Source organism: Aplidium turbinatum, chromosome 12 (assembly GCF_918807975.1).
Source record: "Aplidium turbinatum chromosome 12, kaAplTurb1.1, whole genome shotgun sequence".
NCBI lineage: Eukaryota > Metazoa > Chordata > Ascidiacea > Aplousobranchia > Polyclinidae > Aplidium > Aplidium turbinatum.
Window position 1 is genome coordinate 14353936 of NC_137483.1, and position 19806 is coordinate 14373741.

At 36.8% G+C, this 19806-nt stretch overlaps 1 protein-coding gene across 1 annotated transcript; it reads right to left on the bottom strand.

Annotated features, from left to right (window-relative positions):
* Positions 1-170: 170 nt before the first annotated feature.
* On the bottom strand, positions 171-19034 carry LOC145780745 (heterogeneous nuclear ribonucleoprotein F-like). The gene is made up of 11 exons (XM_082592373.1): positions 18821-19034; positions 8943-9061; positions 8383-8529; positions 6322-6460; positions 5014-5183; positions 4441-4589; positions 3729-4004; positions 3325-3460; positions 2631-2711; positions 2131-2145; positions 171-1188 (listed from the first exon to the last, which is right to left on the bottom strand). Exons 1-11 carry the CDS (start codon positions 18937-18939, stop codon positions 1157-1159), a joined length of 1383 nt encoding a protein of 460 aa, XP_082448499.1. The 5' UTR covers positions 18940-19034; the 3' UTR covers positions 171-1156.
* Between the last annotated feature and the right edge of the window lie 772 nt (positions 19035-19806).

The window sequence follows — 19806 nt, forward strand, 5'->3', positions numbered from 1 at the left end:
CCCATCTACAATGTTTATCTCCATCCACTATTCAATGCAAGAGTCACATCACACAAGGACATCTACAATGTCAAGAGCCACAAAAATTTATGTAATTCTTTATTGCCCTATTTGCAAAAGCTTGATTTACTACACATGTAGATTGCATGATAGAATTAAAGCTAACTATACGGGACGTAATCACGGAAAACGGCGATTGCTACCAACTTACAGCTATAGCCTACATGTTCGTGTTTTTTTTGCTGTTCTGTTGTGCGAAAGCAAATGTTACCGTACTTGTTCAGTCGAGAAGTTGTTGTTCAGACAGAAAAGCTGAAAAATGGAAGCTTGAAGGAGCCCCCCTGAATCAAGCCTTTTCATATTTCGTGGTGCTGAGTCCCACCCAGGAATGCAACCCTGGTCACTGATGCCATAGGCTAAAGTGAATTGACGTTTCTTGGTAAAGCGATGCTAATCTCTAGTCTGCTACAGCTTCTTTATTCTATTGTTTTCCAGCGAGGACATTTCGCAAAATCATTTATTTGCTGCAATGTTACCACAGACTTGACACGAACGAATTTTACAGAAGTTTATTTCACCACATCAGTTCCAGCAAAACTCCATGCCCTCATCTGTTATTCTTGTAACAGAGTGGCTTTGGTATATGTTTCTTTAATTGTTTGTACTCAGCTTGTTAGTGTTGCATATTGTAATTATCTACGTAGATATAGGCTACAATTAGTTATTTTTTAGGTGTATTAGATATTTCCTGATAAAGACATAAAGTTGTGCCGAAAACACTTGAATTCAACATGTTAGTTTATTGGATCTTTTAAATAATGTCATGCAGTTCTTTGTCAATTATATGTGGAATTGCAAAATTACTCCTTATCGAAAAGCTATACATCAGTTTTATCATCCAGAAGACATTGGCAAGTTTGAAAGGGTTGTTCAACCATACATTGGTCATTCTCATCTAAAAAGCTAACCGGCTTGTGCAAAGGAGATAGGTCTATCAAATGTTCAACCACGTTGGAGAAAACATGAAAAGTTCGCATTGAAATCTTGTCGAAAAAACAGCTAAGTTATTCGTGCAAGATGCTTTGTAGATTACATGGCAGGTGCTGAAGGTTTTCAAATCATTGGACTTCTTCCAAATCGGACGCAAGCAAACCAGCTAGTATCTGTAACCTCCGCCGCTCCTGGCACCTGAGATATCAAATGGAAATGTCTGGGCGCGGGCTTTTTAAGTGCATTCAATTTTACATGAAAGTGATAAAAAGCAAACCTAAAATTGAATCCTTAGTCGGCAGTAAGCCAGAATTGCAAATGAAGATTAATTTAGTTCTGCAAATTTCGGAGCACTATAAACGTCTACAGTTGGTCTGTATGGTACACTGCAGTAGTTCCTGTAAGCTGCACTTTGGATGATTATAAGTTGTTAGATGGATGAACACTGGAGAATTCGCTACAGCGGCTGGAGATATCAATTAACAAACGAACGTCGGCTTATTGAGAGACATCAAGAACAAAAGTTTTATTCAGAATTTATAAACTTAAGATTAAACCATTTAAAAAAAACGAGTGGAGCTAAAAAGACATCGCAGTATAAAACGAGTGTGTGTCTTACCCATAGCGATCTATATACAGTTCTCACACAGGCCTTGACAACGTGCGAACTGAAGGCCGATGTAATTTCGATTTTAAATCTAAGCTAAATTTACTGTATGTTCCTTTGAATTGATAGTTTTGACATCTCAAATTCCCAGAGTGTGGTCACTGCAAAACTACTAATATTAGGTTAAAAAAATGTCAATCTTTCCCTATTACCAGTGTTGCCAGACGGTTTTTGGATTTTCACCACAAGTGACAAAATCTAGCCCTTTAATTGTATGATAACAATAGCACAAAATATACGAAGACTACATTTATTAACCAATACTCAAACTATCAACTTATACTAGCAATTTTGGCTGCTAACAGATCGGCCTTCAGTCAAATTTTTTGATGCACGTTGTCATGGCCTGTGGTTTTATCCAACGACGAAACATTTAGGTTATGTTGAAAGCAAAATTAGTAAACTAGATTGCAATCGCGTCTTTCAAAGGTTTACATCTGCGGCTTATCACTGATCCGCAATTGTTTACTCACCCGTACGCCCGCCACCTGTAACATAAATAAAGTGGTTCGAAAGAAAAAAGCAATACTTGATAATAATATATAATTGCGTGTTATGGACTAGAAATACAGTTTTAAAATTATTTCTACTGCACAATCTGTGATCAGGTGGGTTTCTCAAAATTCATACTTCTTTCAATACCTGCTACATCGTGTCGTGCAAGGGATACTAAATTACGGACAAACAACTAATAGCCAAACAGCAAAATCCGTCATTTTTACATTGATTCAACCTAAGCGGACGCTGGATCAATGTAAAAAGTCGGAATTTGAAATCGGTTGTTTTTTTACATTAGTACAGTAGCCTTTACGTCTACATACGTTGAATTATTGTAAAAAACGACTGATGTGCTGTCTGGATGGAAGGAGAAAACGTCAAGAGAAAAAATCACTTTAACAAACATGGCCCTGAAGTTTGAGCAAAAAACACTTGACAACTTAAACAAAAACAACAGGAGATTGCAAGAACTTACGTCGTCTCCCTCTCGTGCCGCCTCGGCGCTGATTGGAGCTGGAACCGCCTGGACCTTCAAACAACTCGATGTAGCGATGCACTGAAATATTAAGGTTTGTTTCAGCAGTGATGAGCCGGTTGGCTTTCGAATTCATTCCAAGGTGCATCCGGATAGTTAAATAACCTTCCCAAAAGCGTACGCATTTGAATCCCAAAATATTGCTAAGAATGTTTGTTGGGTAGTGCGGGAATTAGAGACGAATGAGGCAGTGGCTTCTCCTCCCAGTTAGTGTACGTGCTTTAAATTTTAAATGCATTCAGAAAAACTTCGAATCACAGTAAAGCTGATATTGCATAAAAGGAAGGTGCAACTGATTTTATGATTGGCAGGTCACGCAGTCTAGTTGGAAACCCGTTCTTCTGGCTCCCCGTTTGTGGTACGGAAATCTCACTTTATGGTAATGTGCCATTTAAACAGCAATGTGTAATAAGCGATTGTACCCGCTCTTTAATTTTTTCTCGCCCCTTCCCAACCTGAATCTATTACAGTTGTTGGGAATACGGATATTCGTTTGATCAAGTTAAACGCGTGCAAACCTTAACAAATAGCTCATCAAACTAACAGAATCTACTTGCAATATTAGCACAAGAATTGTTAAATAACATTAGATCCTGGCATGAACTTTGCAAGCTGGGAAATGTAATCTACTCACTCATCAGCTGGTTGTTCTTCTTCATGGCAGCGCGAACGTCCTGATACGACGCAAATTCAACGTCAGCCTCGCCACCTATGCGTCCGTTCTGATCGTACTCGCGGTGGATGCGAACGGGAACGATGGGAGAGAAGAACTGTTGGACACAGTAAGGATGATTTAAGTTGGAAGATATTCTTATTAAAATTTGAAAAACAGAAGGAGCTTCGTGAATGAAAGATTAAAAAAAGCTTTTGTAACAAAAGCAGACTAAGCAACCGATATTTTACAAAGGTAATAGTAAAATATTGTATTCAGGAATACAGGTTCGTATTGAGACTTTAAAAGAACCTAGGCTATTCTTAAATGTAAGAGTAATCCAGCCAAGAAAATATCTACACATTGTCACGTCATCAAACACTGACGTTGCTTATGTCGTCATCAGTCGCCTTGAAGGGAAGACCGCGCAAGTGGAGGACATGCTCTGACGTCATGAAGTCGTCTTCTTCTTCGTAGTACTCGTCATCTTCTTCATAACCGCCATATCCACTTTTTCCTCCATAGCTACCACTTCCTCCTCCATATCCGCCACGTCCTCCTCCATAGCTCCCACGTCCTCCTCCATAGCTTCCACGTCCTCCTCCGTATCCACCACCACCACCACTTCCTCCTCTGTATCCCCCTCGACTTCCTCTGAAGCTCTGCAAGGCAAGTGATTGTTCAAACCTTGTGACGATCGATAGTGATCGACTGATCGTAAAATTTATTAAAAGAATTTGGAAAAGGAAATAAGCGGACTTTAAATAATCTTCTACTAAAGAAAAAATCAAGGATCAGTGAATACGATATGTTTGAGATTAGGCGCAGGAAAAAGCGGAAATCTAAAGCCATATCAAAATTAATCTAAATCTTCATCCACCAGGCGTTAGTTTAAACACTGTAAAAACTATTTGCAAAATAGCCCATTTCGTGGATTGAAAAATGCGTCAGATAAGCAAACAACCAAGAAAAAATAAGATGAGCAATAAAGTGATTCTGATCCTCATGATGCCTCTAAACTTTTATTCTGGTTTCTCGATGTTAGGAGAATCGCAGGTCATAAATCATACTATCTTATATTAAAAAATATTAAAATACCTTCATTTCACCGCCTCCCCCACCTCGGCCCCTTCCCCTAAAGCGGCCAGATCCTCCACTACCGTAACTTCCTTCATTCCAGGAGTAATCAGATTCATCTTCTTCGAAGTCGTTGTAATAATCTCCGTCCCCGCCGTATCCTCCTCCACCTGGTGAGCAATAATAACTAATTAAACTGTGAGGGGATGGAGAAACATTTCTTCATCAGCATCATATCACTGGCAAGGCATCCAGTATGTTCTAACAATGTAGATTTTGCTTCTGCAATCTGCATGTTTGCATATTTGTACAAAGAAGGTTTGAATAAGAGGATATTTTAAAATAGCATTCTTATATGTTGAGTGAATTTACTTTGAATTAGCAAAACCATAAATTATACATTTGGTCCCAGCAATTCCTGATTACAAGATTTTGCATCTAAAATGATGCAAAACACAAGTCAAGTTTGCTCTAATGTTGAAGTTTGCTCTAACCTTTTTATCGTTCACTGCCGACAATTTTACGCAGTGGCCTTCTCTATTTTGTAAAACCGATTTCTATAGAAACATAACAACCAATGTGTAGGCCATTTACCATGATTCATTCGGCCCGCCCCTCTTGCTCCAAATCGCCCAGCTTTCGTTCCTCTACCCCCGCGTGGTCGATCATACGGCCCAGGTCTTCCTCGTCCTCCAAAGGGTCTTTCAAATTCTCCAAACGCCATATTGAATTCTTTCATTGAACTTTTGAATATTTCAATGTACCTGAGATAAACCCAATACTAAGATAGACAGGGAAAAGTCTAAGGCTTCTTTTGGTGTACAATCACTATTAAAACTATAGAACAGATTATCAATGGCCACCGCGCTGCTACACATGCGCAGTATACAGGGCTGCGAAATTGATTTTAAACAACTCATTTTAGGTGTGTGGAGCTGAATGTTTTTGCATCTGCCAAAATTGTTGTTGAGCGCCGACTGTCGTCTGAAAGCTTCACAATTTGCTGATTACGATGATGACATCGATAGAAAATCATCAAACACAATTTTTTTAAAATAAAGATGAATAACTATAATGTTGCAAAGTCGATCGATTCCACAGCCCTGTTGGTTGTCAGTCATTTCTCTACCACCCCAATGCGCTCCTTTGTTTAAAAAGTGATTTGTCGATCACAAAATTGTTAAATGTAGCCTACAAATAAGTAAACTTAATAACTACCAGACCAGTAAACTTCAATATCCCATGTCTTTTAGTAAGATACACGGCCCACTTGAGTAAACTATTCAGGAGACCACTAATCCACTACAGCTTCATAAAGTCCCAGTTTAAGGTAACAAACATGAAAATTTCTAAATATACACCTTTTACAACTTTGGGCACCAAGATCATTTTACTACCCATTCAAAACATCCCAGTAAATGAAACCACATAATCTTCCCACTAGGGTGGGCTGAAAAATGAACTAATTTCTAAATTTGCACACCCAACAGTCAAAAAATTGTCAAATTACCCAAAAACATGATTTAACAATGTTCGTACTTGGAACATTAAAAAAAATCATACCTTGACTAACTTTTTGAAACAAATCTGATAATAATGCTTGCAAAATACTCTTCTGAAAGGACAATAAAAACTATATAAACATGGTTAATCAGCAACTTTTACGCCAAAACTAAATATTTGGGTAAGTAGGCTGTGTAAAGATGCAGATGATTTCCAAAACTAAAGAGGATTAAAATAACAGAGAGAGCACTGCCTCAATTTGGAACTACATTCAAAAAAGCGAAACCAAGTTTTTGGGTTATTTGACAGGTTTTTTACAGAGTCCCATAGAAAGTTTTTCAGCCCAACCTACTCCTCCACGACTCCATAAGCTCCCCAACGAGCCCGCCTCCCACCAACCTGTGCCCAATCTTCTCCTTGTGTTTGTCAAGAGCAGCTTTTGCAGCAGCCTGGGATGCAAATTCTACATAAGCCTCCCCTGTGCTTCTCGAGTTATCGTCCAGAGGTAAAGAGATCCCATTAGGAATTATTTCCAACCCTTCGATATTGAAACATTGACAGAGGATGATTTTAAACTTACTTGAAAAATATGATCATCGAGTTTGAGCAAAACAAATTTTAACACCTGAAGAAGGTTTTCCGGTGGATCTAATCAATCCCAACTAATTTTAATATTATCACATTTCATTTTAATCAGATAAACAAAGTATTTCTACGCATAACACTTCTATTTTTCTGGTACTTTAAAAACTTTCAGATAATTTGCTTATGCATGCAATATGGCAAGCGAAACAAATATTCAGCTTAAAGTGCATCCTCAGTCAACGTCATTATTTGGTGGGTCCTATTTTCCCATCGTGATACCCTTACCCCGATAATATCCCCTGCAAAGTATAAGTCATTAATCTCCCAACTTCACAAATCAATTTTTCTTATAGAAAACATGTGGTAAGACAGTACAGTGTCGGCATCTGGGGCAGAGCCCAGATCTACAGTCTACACATAGCATGGATTTGACAGCAAAATCATTGCTTTATCTTTTTAGGAAAACTGATAGTCCAAAGAAACATTTCATTTAAAAAATACAAAATGTGTAATCTATCTTGTTTTCTGTCAAGCTTTCGTTGCTGCTGGAGAAACCTGGCCATTGGTATATATATTTTGGGTTCAATCAAGTGAGATCCATGGCGACTTCTATAGTACTGTACGCTAGTGTACAGGTCTTCTGATGTAATCTAACAGCAACTAATTTGGTCAAAAACAGTTTGCCACGAAGAACCAACACATGCTTGATCTCCATATTTTCTAATCCACCAGAAAAAAGACAAGCAGAGTTTGGTGAAAAATTCATCAAAAGAAAATCTTAAACAAAAATTCAGAAAATAAATTTGGAAAAAAATAGAAAGTTTGAAGATGAAAAAATGGTGCAATACTAGATGTTTTTTCTAAAAAATAAATGAAAAATAAGCCAATGGAGACAGTTTGAGCAATGTCGAATCATTAAGTTGAGACTTGAGAATATAGCAAAGCTCACACTATTCAAAGATACCGTTGTGAGAGGGTCTGCTACTATTCGGTGAGTCCGATTCGGTGAGTCTGATTCGGTGAGTTCCTAACCTCTAACCCCTAACCCTAACTCCAAACCTCTAACCCTAAAACGGCAATGATAATTAGGCTACGGTACCCAATAATTTAAAAAAAAAAATGAAAAAATCCCCCGTTAAGGGATTGGACTTACCGAATCGGACTCACCGAATCGGGCTCACCGAAACGGGCTCACCGAAACGAGCCATTCCGGTTGTGAGACAGGTTAGTTTTGCATATTAATCTGAAGCTTTTACAAATAGTTTCCATAAGTATATACGTAGTTCAAGATCTCTAGTGTGAAAATATGAGATAAGTTCACAAAAAAATTGTCATTGTCTTGCTTTGTCTTTAATCTCCAATATGCTTTGTATTTCACATTTCAGTTGCAAACGTAGAAATTTACAAGGAAAACAAGGCTAAAATGAGTAATTTCTAATCAAAATTTGTTTTCTGTATATATGTATTAGTCAGTTGGTGGAAATTGAATTAAAAACTACCTCCACAGTTGTACTCTATCTCTGCATGAGAAGCTTTCCATTGGTATACGGTACCAAACACTGAAGCATTATGAGACATTTTTATGATGTCTCTAGTTAGTTAAAAAAGTAACAAGAATCAAAAACAGTCTGAGTTAAAACATTCCCACAAGCAAAACTACTACAAACAGCCAGATCAAATCAAATCTTGTTTCTAATGTTAAAAAAAACAAAATGTTGTCTGCTTTAAAAGCACTCTTAACAAATAGTTTAACGATCAAAAACAGTTTTCTTCAAACTTAACACAACGAAGTTGTATTTTTTTGTTGGGAAAAGAACAACATTAGTACCACAATGTTTTCGAGACGTTAGCATACATACACTACATAAATCTTACCTTGAAAAAAATGTGTAATTTCTTCTTTTGTGCATTGGTAAGGTAATCCACGTAATCGAACAACAAATTCGCCATACGATGTTTCCATAGGGCTGTCGCCACTCCGACTCAAAACATAATCCATTTCTTTAAGACTTGATTGAAAAACTATATAAATACATATAAAAGTTGTAGCACAACAAGACATATTAAATGTTAATTTCGAAAATCCTCACATGCATTAAAGCCTTACAATTACCCAGCAGAAATATACAGTATCGAGTATGTGTATGCTTACCGTAAGATAAGAAATACAATTGGTGCAATGTAGAGAATAGATGGCTTAACAATAGATAAATGAAAAAAGTCAAAGTACTTTACTTCAAAGAAAAAAATCATTAGGCTATGCAAAACAATAGCTATATATATATTTTGGGCTGTGTAAACATTTGTACTAAAGTTCTGCATCGGAGATATATCACTCAGTCATTCTAAAATGGAGGCCAACACCATGGTTGTAACTATTCTAACTATACGAAAGTCGAAAGCACAGTATGACGTTGAATATCTTAACAACACACTTTCAATGTATCTTTTTCCCATTGTGCTATGGTCTTTATCAAGGCAATCGGAAACATCATGCTGACTGAGCAGTTGCACATACGCTTCTCCGCTTGACCTTCCTTCTTTGGTGACAGTCCTAAATAAATGTATAAATAATTGTAGCCTAAGTACTACATCATGAAGCAAAGAAAAAGACTTTTCCTCAAGTCAAATCAGATAAAAAGTAAAAACTTGATGCAACATCAGATGATTCAATTGAAAGACGTCTTGTCAAATAAGAACAGCTCACTGGGTGATAGTATTTTCTCACTACTTCCAGGTGTCTGTTGCATTGTGTTTTTAATTGCATGATACTGTATGTTGTCACAATGGACACCAAATGACATTATTATTGTTTCAGTTTACCCTTTTTAGATCATGCTTTTACTATGCTTCTTTAATTGTGTTAAATTTGATTTTTTTTTTCAGTGAAAGGGAGTATGGTCAATGGTCATATTTGCATCACAAAAGCGCATGTGACTTTTATTGGAAAACTACTTGCTATAGTTGACTCAAGTCAAAATTAGTTCTAGTATAAAATTTCACCAATTTAATTTTCTGAAAATAGCTGGTTAGACCGCTTCAAAAAAAACGACTTTTGAAATTTTTAAGTCTTATTCCCCCAAAAGTTTCCATTCACTACAAAAACACCTTGTGTGAAATAATTTTTTTGAAAATATGATTGTTTAGGGGTTCCCCTGCCCCCCCAAAATGTTGACTTTTTAACGAAAATTGTCAAATTTCAGATGGTTGTATCTCAAAAACTTTTCATGCAAACATATAAGTGTTGGGGGTTCATTTTCATCAGCATGGTGAGAACTGTTGGTTGGAACAGAGTAGCAGTTCAAAATATCTACTTTTTCAATATCCGATTTTATAAATTTTATCACAATTTTTTAAGATATGGTTATTTTTGATAATTTCTTAATTATTAGTCTATATTTTGTGGCCACTGTCAAAAAAATACAGAAATATTGAATAACTCTATAAAAGTCCAATAGTCCATATGGTGCAGCTAATTGTGCTATTCTGAAGGACAGCAGTTCAACTGCTGAAGAATCAGCCTCCGATCATTTTCTTTTCTTGTATTTATGTTAAAGCGTGGGTTACTGCTCCACTTGCAGTGAAAGAACCATATCATGATCTATGTCTTCTGAAAAGTTTGAAGGGCTCGCCATTTATGGTATCTCTCAGAAGAGTTGATTGGTCTTTCCCTTTTTGACGATGATGTCTTACCAAACATCAAGGACCAGAAGGTAAAAGCAATGTTCCATAATGATAATAAAGAGGTCTCAGCAAAAAGAGTTACTGGGGCATTAGACAGCATCGACAGCAAAACATTGCAAACCTTTGCTACTTCTAATACACGATCACTGTTCCAAAAACTGAAGATTCCACATTCTTTTCTTCAGCTGCCAGCAACACAGTGGGAAGGAAATGAAGATTACCAGACTGCCAGAGCTTTCTGCAAGTCACTTGTTGTAATAAATGACCATGCGGAAAGAGGGTCCACGTCTTTTAGGCGCAGACAGTTAGGCGCCGATCAAATAGGTGCGCACACTGAGGCGTCTGGATAGTTAGGTGCGGAGCACTGTGGCGCCCGTTCATTTAGGTGCTATTCCTAGCAAAGTCTGCAGATTATATTAGCTTGGCAGGTAGGACAATGCTTTTCACACAAAATGTTACATTGAACAGAAAAATATGTTGTTTTGTTAATGCGCGTGTGGAGATGAGGTACGAGACAACGCTCTACTACTCTTGATATTAGCACATCTCCATAGGACATTTGCTATGCATCTTGAACACAGGTTGCAGCCAGATGGAACTTTACTTAATCTGTTATCTTTCGCAATCACTTCTACTCGGGATGGATTGGTCGTGTGGCAAGTACGTATGAGACAACGCTCTACTACATGAATACATTTCTATAAGGCATATGAACCCTGGCTACAAGTTGCAAGTATAATGGTGCGACTTTGCTCGTTATTAAACCTAGTCGGGTTTTGACTGAAAACTAAGTCACTTTTCACTCAAGCCTACCACCCACTTGAATATAGGCTGCGGTATATTTTTTACTGATGTTTAGTGTAGTTATTATTTGACTCACTAAAAGTGAACTCAGTCATGTTCGGAAACTTTAATAATTTATTGATAAAGCTTTCGCCGACGCAAGCCTGGACTAACAACAAATAACTGCCGAACACGCGCATTAAAATACAATATCATATATTTTTCTGTTCAATATAACATTTTGTGTAAAAAGCTTTGACGGTTCAAGCAGCTTCACTCACGGAAGCCATGACATATTTTTTTGTTCAATATAACATTTTGTGTGAAAAGCATTGCCCTACCTGCCAAGCTGATATAATCTGCAGGCTTTACTAGGGATAGCACCTAAATGAACGGGCGCCACAATGCTCCGCACCTAAATATCCAGACGGCACAGTGTGCGCGCCTATTTGACCGGCGCCTAACTGTCTGCGCCTAAAAGACTTGCTCCCCGGAAAGAGGCGTTGCCCTTGTGCAAAGCTTTTCTGGGCACTTGACAAAGGATGAAGATCAGCTACAGTATCTTTTGCAAGTTGTTTCTCGTCACCACAAGGACTTTCCCCAGCCAGTTAAAAATACCTTAACTGGGCAACAATGAGTGGTTGGTCACCATGAAATCCCTGTTCTAAGCAGATAATACCCACTTTTGGGGTGGGGGACCCATTACGACCTTGTGTGTATACTGTTGAGGGAGCTGAATTCTGTTAAGTTACTAATTTCACATAGGTAAATTTGTGAAATTCAATTTTTTAAACTCAACCTTTTCCATATTACGACAAACAAAAAAAATTTATTAATAGAAAATATTTTTAATACAAATTTTTCCTTGTTTGACTTTCTCTACTTATAGTGCTCACCATGCTGATGAAAATAAACCCCAACACTTATATGTTTGCATGAAAAGTTTATGAAATACAGCTACGGTATCTGAAATTGGATATTTTTCGTAAAAACATCTAAATTTTGGGGGGGCAGGGGAACCCGTCAACATTAATATTTAAAAAAAATATTTCACACAAGGTGTTTTTATAGTAAATGGAAACTTTTGGGGGGGTAAGACTTGAAAGTTTCCAAAAAAAAATTTTTTGGGCTGTTTTTGAAGCGGCCTCTGGTGTACCACATTTTTACTGTAAATTAGTAGGTGTGGTGGCTGTACTGTGTACAATGTAATTGTACATGCATACAAATTACATTAGCTTCAGAGGCTATTATTCCCTTATATAGTAACTTTAACATCTGATGCTCATGTAATTTGTACAATTTAATCTAATTTCAAATGTTTCCCTTATATATTACAAGGTTATCAATAATTAACGTTACAAGAGATCCAATTCAAAAATTGGCAAAAGGAGGCAAACGTGGCCTATGAAATCATGTTTACAGTTCTCAAGAAGGATTTGAAGATGAACCCATTCAAACACATGAAGAAACCGTTGCTAAATGCCAATACCATTGAGAAACGTCAAGGAGGCTACAATCTTAATTCAATTTGTGTATTGACCGGTAACGGTCCTAAGAGTTTTAAAATACATGCAAGAAAAATCGGTAAACTGTTGAGTAGCCTATAGCTTAGCTATAAAACACTGTCATTAGCAAACATTGTGTTACCAATGCTACTACACTACTACAGATAGAAAATTCTAATGCAGTTGCTCCGCACTGTCTTGCTTCTTTCCTGTTACGGTAGGCTACATCACAATGAGCAAAAGTCATTCACAGGGGCTGTCATGCAATACGGCCCACCTGGGTTTTTTTTCGGTCATTGACCGATTTTTTAGCAGAATGTCCATAAAAAATATAGTCAATTCGGTCAAAATGACCGAAAAATTATATAGGCTAGACAATTCGGTCAAAACGTCCGAAAAAAACAATGTTTCTCAGCGAAACTTAATGTTGTAGCTAGTCAGGAAGCGCGAATTTTGGTTTGTATGTTTTCAAGTCATTTCGGACAAATGACCAAAAAATCTCAGCGAAAAAAAAACCAACGACCCACGATTCATGTTTTTATTGAAACAACGCATTTTCGAATAGCGAAAGAAGGAAAACATAGTTGAGTAAGCCAAACAACAATAATAAAACTGCAGTCTAGCATTGAGAGGAAGAAAATGAAGTTCAGTTAATTTTGAAGTGTTTGCGGCATGGCGACCTTTATACTCAGGCCATGGCAACGTGCAACATAAAATTTGACTAAAGGCCGATCTGTTAGTAGCCAAAATCGCGAGTATAAGTTGATAGTTTGAGTATTAGTTGGTAAATAGAGTCTTTGTCTATATTTTGTGAGAGTTTGAGTTATTTTTGTGCTGTTTTTAACCATTCAAATAACGGAATAGATTTTGGCACTTGTACTGGAAATCCAAAAAGCGTCTGGCAACACCAGTATTTCGGAAAATAGTGTCATTTTGTCAACATAATTTTAGGAGTTTTGCAGTGATTTGGGATTCAGTGATCACACTTTGGCAATTTAAATTGTTCAAATTATCATTTAAAAGGAATATAAAGTGAATTTAGCTTAAACTTCAAAATTGAAAATACATCGGCCTTCAGTCAGCCCTTCAGTTCATACGTTGTCAAGGCCTGTGTATACAGATCGCCATGGTTTGCGGCAACTCTGACCAGCGACTGCAAGTTTTTGAAATGTTTGCGAAAACTCCGATCAACGACTGATAGATAACGATAAAAAAGCTCAAAAAGTAGCCTATCAGTCCACATTAGCAAATTACACTGCAATTAACTCTAATAATTAGAGTTAACACTTAGGAAGTGGCTATTTTTACACACTTGTTACCATGGTTAAAATCAGGTGTTGCCAGAGTTAGGATTAAAGTTAGGATAGCCTACGAACTACGGAATTATACATGATGTGTTGTGAGTTGTGACCATAGGCTACCATATTTAAACCTGATTGTCCTGTTTTGGTATCAAGCACATTATAACGTCCGCGTTTTGTCACTTTTACCTTTTTTCAAGACCTTTGCTTTGTTTGGCATATAGAATAGGCTATTGTCTTTCGTTGTGATGTTAGAAATAAAAACAATCTTAAATAAACATTGATGAAACTATTTTTTTTAAACAATATTGTTACTTTTTAATATAGTCACCATACTAACTTACAGCAAAAAGAATACACCATGATTGAATGGACGCCTCAGAGGCTATATTCACAATATATTGTGAGAATAGTCACTGTGCAAAAAAAAGATTGATTGATTGACATTTTTATTTTGTTGCGAGTATAAATACACATATTTAGCAAAGTCAGATAAAACAAACGATAACATAGAATGTATGAACACTGCAACGGATGGCTGCGAAGTGACCTGGAAGGTCTTCTAGTCGAGCAGCCACCCTCAACAAAAGAAAAGATAACAAATTAAACATAAAAGAAGCGGGGCAAAATAATTTAAAACACAAGTTTACGGTATAGTTGCTTGAATGAAAACAAAATGCATCATCTAATAGGAGATCTATATAGGCCTGAAGCCATCATCATTAATAATACAAAAGGAGTAAACTTTTATAAAGATTTTTAAATGAGTTAGGTGAGTTTTTTCTTATTTTCAATGGGATTGAATTCCAAATTTTCACACCTGTATACTTGAAACTACGTTGAAGTTTTGAAGTTGAGTATTGAGGAACATAAAAATTATCGTTGTCAATTGCATTTCTAGTATTGCGAGAATGAACATTTTTCGCTTTTTTAAAATAATTAGAAAAAGTACATGGTAGCAAATTGTTTTCATATTTATGCATTAATTTTGAAGTTTCGAGTTTGAACAAATCTTTTATTTTAAGAACATTTAGCTGTTTGAAATATGGAGTCACGTGATCCGACCATCTACCTCCCGCCACTATTTTTATTGCTTTGTTTTGGAATGTTTGGAGTTTGTCAACATGTGTCTTAAAAGTGGAACCCCATATTGTTATTGCGTATGGTATATAGGGATGCACAAGCGAGTGATATAACTGAAGTCTGGTTTTCGGAGGAATGAAAGATTTTAATTTAGACAAGATGCCGACGGACCGAGCAAGTTTCAATTTTAGATCATCGATGTGAGGATTAAATGAAAGTTGATTGTCAATAGTTACTCCAAGATATTTAGCGTGGTCAACTATTTCTAATTTATCATCATTGTAGAGAACATGGATTTCATCAAGATTACTGTAGTTTTTTTTTGGAGGAATTACTAATAAATTTGATTTGGAAGCATTGATAGGGTCATGCGGGGTCAAACGGGACACTTTTTCAGTTTTTTGAATGCCACATAAAACCTATGATGAAATTTAAAAAAAAAATATTTACCACAGAGCATTACACCTTTCAGCAAAGAAATAAGACATTTTTCAAAAAAATTGAAAACTTGCAAAAACATAAAAAAATGTGCTAAGCTGGGGTAGGTGTGGCCCGTTTGACCCCATCAGCTGTGGGGTCAAATGGGCCACAACTTCTAAACGTCTAAATGGTAAGGAAAGAACTTTAATTTTGCTATTTTATCACATACCTGTTGGGTGGCATGTATTTTGTTCAAGTGATGCTCAACAATTTTAGCAATAAAGGCCTTCTACGCCTTTTTCAGATAAAGGTAGAACACATAATTTGCACTGCTCTTTTTTGCAACTAAAATTGAACGATATGAATAAGGAAACATTTTACAAATGTTCAATTTTAAACGGGCAGTCATAAACAGAGTAAAAAGGGCCAAGTCAAACAGCAGGGTCTATAGTTGACAATTAAAATAGGATACTATACAATAAGGTGATTCATAAATTGGGGAAAAGTTAAAAGTTTGAAATTCAAGTCTGACACCCTCTCGCATCGTGTCAATACCTGAAAAAATAATCCTGTCAAATTTTTGGGGCAACTGAAAACATTTTTAAGGTTGCTACCTACTTTGAAAGCTTCACGGAATACACTAATAGCAACACGGGATTACATGATAGGAATATAATGACAAAATTACTCAAAATTAATTAGTTCAGTGTTGACAGATGTCCAGAATGTTATTAGTTATAGTTATTGCATCAGTGTAGACTTATTCCTATCTGGATACAGCTGTCTAAAGGTTTAGACCAGTGGTTCCCAAAGTGGGCGCCAGCGCCCCCCTGGGGGCGTTTGCAACCATGAAGGGGGCGCTGGCTATAAAGTGGGCGATTGGGGGGCGCTGAGAGTAAATCGGGGCATTTACAAGAGGATCGCAAAGCATTTTGTTATCATGCAATTATGTTGGCAACGCCGCTTCGCAGTACCTTACAAGTTTGTTGGGTCGTAACGCATGACTTACTTTGAAGCACTGCGATTACGCAAATCCAATCTTTTGAGTGCTTACTACTCCACACCGAAGTAGACTACGATGGCTTTTCAAGGAAAATTGCCTTGCACGATTTTATTCGCTGTTTAAAACTCTCGTAGAATTTCTACAGAGTTGTCACCCTGATCTTGCTAATGGCCTTCTGGTTGTGATAAATGATATCGCCTGCTTGTCAGACATATTTACGGGAGAGGGTGACTATAGTCCTCACGACCTTTGGTCGACTTTGCCTTACATGCGAGAGTGAGAGCTCCTTATATGTTGGGTTTCTCAGCGAAGGCAAGTCGACCCTTGTGTTCTACCAGAAACAACTTAGGTTTGTGGTACCGAAATAGAGCTAAATCCCGAAAGCGGATTAAGCTGTTTCATAACACCCCACTAGTGTCTGAGGGCTGGGTTTGCCCGAGACACGCAAAGGTAGAGTGTCTTGCGTTGTTCTGAACGTCGGGGGTTACCAGTGCGGGGGAGGGTGACTAGTCCTCACGCCCTTTAGTCGACGTTGAAGGCAACATGCGAGAGTGGGAGCTCCTTATATGTTGGGTTGCTCAGCGAAGGAAAGTCGACCATTGTGTTCTACCAGAAACAACTTAGGTTTGTGGTACCGAAATAGAGCAAAATCCTGAAAGCGTAGGCTATTAAGCTGTTTCGTGCCACATATTTTCCAAATTTCATGAATTAAATGTATCCCTTCTGGGTAACGAAGTAAATCTAATCAAAGTAAAATCGGCACTGTCTGGTTTCAGTAATTAGCTCGTGTTGTATCAGAGAAATTTAGATAGACGAAACTTTTTCCAAATCTCAAGCTTGTATCAACTTGATACCAGTGACAAAGCATATCTGATGTTGATGTAGAGACGTAAAGCAATCATCTTCAAGAAGTACACAAAGACATGGGAGTTCGATTCCAGGATGTATTCCATTTAGAAATCCCTGACTGGATAATCGACCCATTCTATGATATTTGTGAACATGGTATTCTTGAGAAGGAACTGATAATACTGCAAAGCGATTTTGCACTCAAACCGAAGTTCAATATCTCGCACCAATCGTTATGGCTGCAGAACCAAATCAAAGAGAAATACCCTCACGTGTGGAATCGGTTCAAAGGGTCAAAATGTTTTCCATTCATCAAGTTGTAATGAATGGAAAACAACTTTGGTTTTACTTTTTTTTTGTCGAGGGGGCGTTTGATACTCTGTTCGTTATCCAGGGGGGCGCTATTAAAAAAAGTTTGGGAAACACTGGTTTAGACTGTCATGAGGAGGAACTGCTTTTGCTCTTTGTCATTGGTGTGCAGAAAATTGTATTCGCACATCATGCTCAAATTTGTATTCGCCACACCACATTCAGTTATGTCATTCACAACTCTCATGCCAAGTAGAGTCGATTTTGTAGCAATGTAGGTGTCATTGGGTTCCTAAAGAGTTGGGTCTTGACTCAAAAAGTCAAAATGCAGTTCAATAATTTTTTAAAATCGTGTGTTGTTTGCTGTGATGAAGTCCTGCAGTTCTTTCCTATTGACAGTCATTAAGTCCACAATGGCACGTTTAGAAGGGTTCTCAAATCTTGGACTTTTCAAAGCCTTTACCACTTTCAGTTATATGCTTTCTATTTTTTTTTTGCTCAAGAAGAAAAGGCATGTCTAGAGCTAATCATGCAACCAACAGCTAAGTCTAATAGTAATAATAGGCCTGTTTACCTAAAAAATACCATATAAATTAAATAGAATTAAAAAAGTTATGCAAGTGAGCTATAACTTGTCAAAAAGCCAATGTGGCCCATTTGACCCCATTTTATTTAAACAGAAAAATTACAAAAAGTAAAAAAGTGGGACTATTAATATTTTCAACATACTAATTCAGCATTCTGGGGTGTATGCTGTTCAGTAAATTTTCATTCCAGCTTAATTAGTTTTTGTGGTATACCAAAGTTTTTTTGGTAAATTTTCAAATTTTAATATTTTCACATTTTTTGGCCACTTTTTGCATCATCTAAAGTATATTTTCCAAATGTAGATCTGTGTTTGTTTTACATGATGCAAATCTATGGAAAAGCAGCTTTAAAATGAGCTATTAACTTCCGATTTTAGAAAAGAATAAGTAGGAAAAAAATGTGATAAGTAAACAGAGTAACAGAATGGCCCGTTTGCCCCCGCGTCCCATTTGACCCCGCTTGACCCTATATAGTTAACTTGTTAATCCATCTATTAATTTCAACTAGATCCGAGTTGAGCTTGTTTTCTAACAGACTTAAGTTTTCAGCTTTGACAATGAGACAAGTGTCATCGGCAAACAATCTTGGTATTGATGATATGCTATTGGACAAATCATTTATATATAACAAGAAGAGCAATGGGCCTAGTGTAGATCCCTGCGGAACGCCGTACTCAATATGCTGATGAGTGGAAGAGTAATTGTTAATCTCAACATATTGTTGACGGCCTAATAATAAAGAATAATAAAAAATTAAAAAAATCATTTTGCAATCACTTACTACCCTACCTTTTTATACCATTTTTTCCACCATACACAGGACATCCCAAAAAAGATATAATTTCTTCATCTGTTGCAGACCAAGGTAAACCTCTAAGTCGAACTACAAATGAATCTTCATGAGCCATTTTGCAAAATCAGTTGAGTAATTTGTTTTCAAATTATTTATGGACACAAAATGTGAAGTACTAGCATCGGCCTTGCACTTCACTGTAAATTTTCTATGTCTATTAATACAAACAAATATTTTCATCACATTTTAGTTAAACGCATAACCATTTTATCGTACTATACAAATATCCTAAATCCCAAACCATAATTTGATCAAATAATCTGTTGCAAATAATTGCACAACGACAAACTTAAACAAAGCTTATTTGCAGAAGGCGCGTTGATTTTTTTCTACATTCATTAAATGTACCAAGTCATACCCTGCAAATCCAAACAAGTTGCGTTTTTTCCAGTGCAATTCAATTTGTTTTTAGCCTGTCTGTCTGGTTTCTTTTCTGTTGGTTCTCAATCGCTGCATATTTTTTGTTGTTTAGTCAGTTAATTAATTAAGTTCAAGAAATCGAAATATAGTGCATTGCATTTCTTATAAATATTCTCAGATTCCTGATGAGGGCTTGGAAGTATTCTGTTGGCTAGTTTACATAAAAAAAAAATACTCTAGTTTCTGTTTCATTAACATTTAAAAAGTGAAACACACCACCACAATAGTGAAATAAGCTACAATAAAACCAAAAGCCTAACATACTTCTCACTCTCAGTAAACATAACCTTCAACTCACTACTGCCCAGTGTCCACGCTCCACTGTCACACTCACACTGCACAACACGCCACAGAACACTCAACAGACTACACACTACACTAGTCCACAGACCACAATTCACAATCACAATTCACAAAGCACACCTCAAAGAAAGCTCAAACGCTTTTTTTTTTTCAATCCGTAATAGTAAAAACGGAAAAGCCATAAAAGAATTTAAAAGGG

Coding starts and splice junctions, on each gene's coding strand:
- LOC145780745 (XM_082592373.1), bottom strand. CDS start 18,939: ATGGCTCATGAAGATTCATTTGTAGTTCGACTTAGAGGTTTACCTTGG. Junction 5,184..6,321: donor AAGGAGAAGATTGGGCACAG/GTTGGTGGGAGG, acceptor GGTTTATCTCAG/GTACATTGAAATATTCAAAA. Junction 2,712..3,324: donor GAAGAACAACCAGCTGATGA/GTGAGTAGATTA, acceptor TTAATATTTCAG/TGCATCGCTACATCGAGTTG.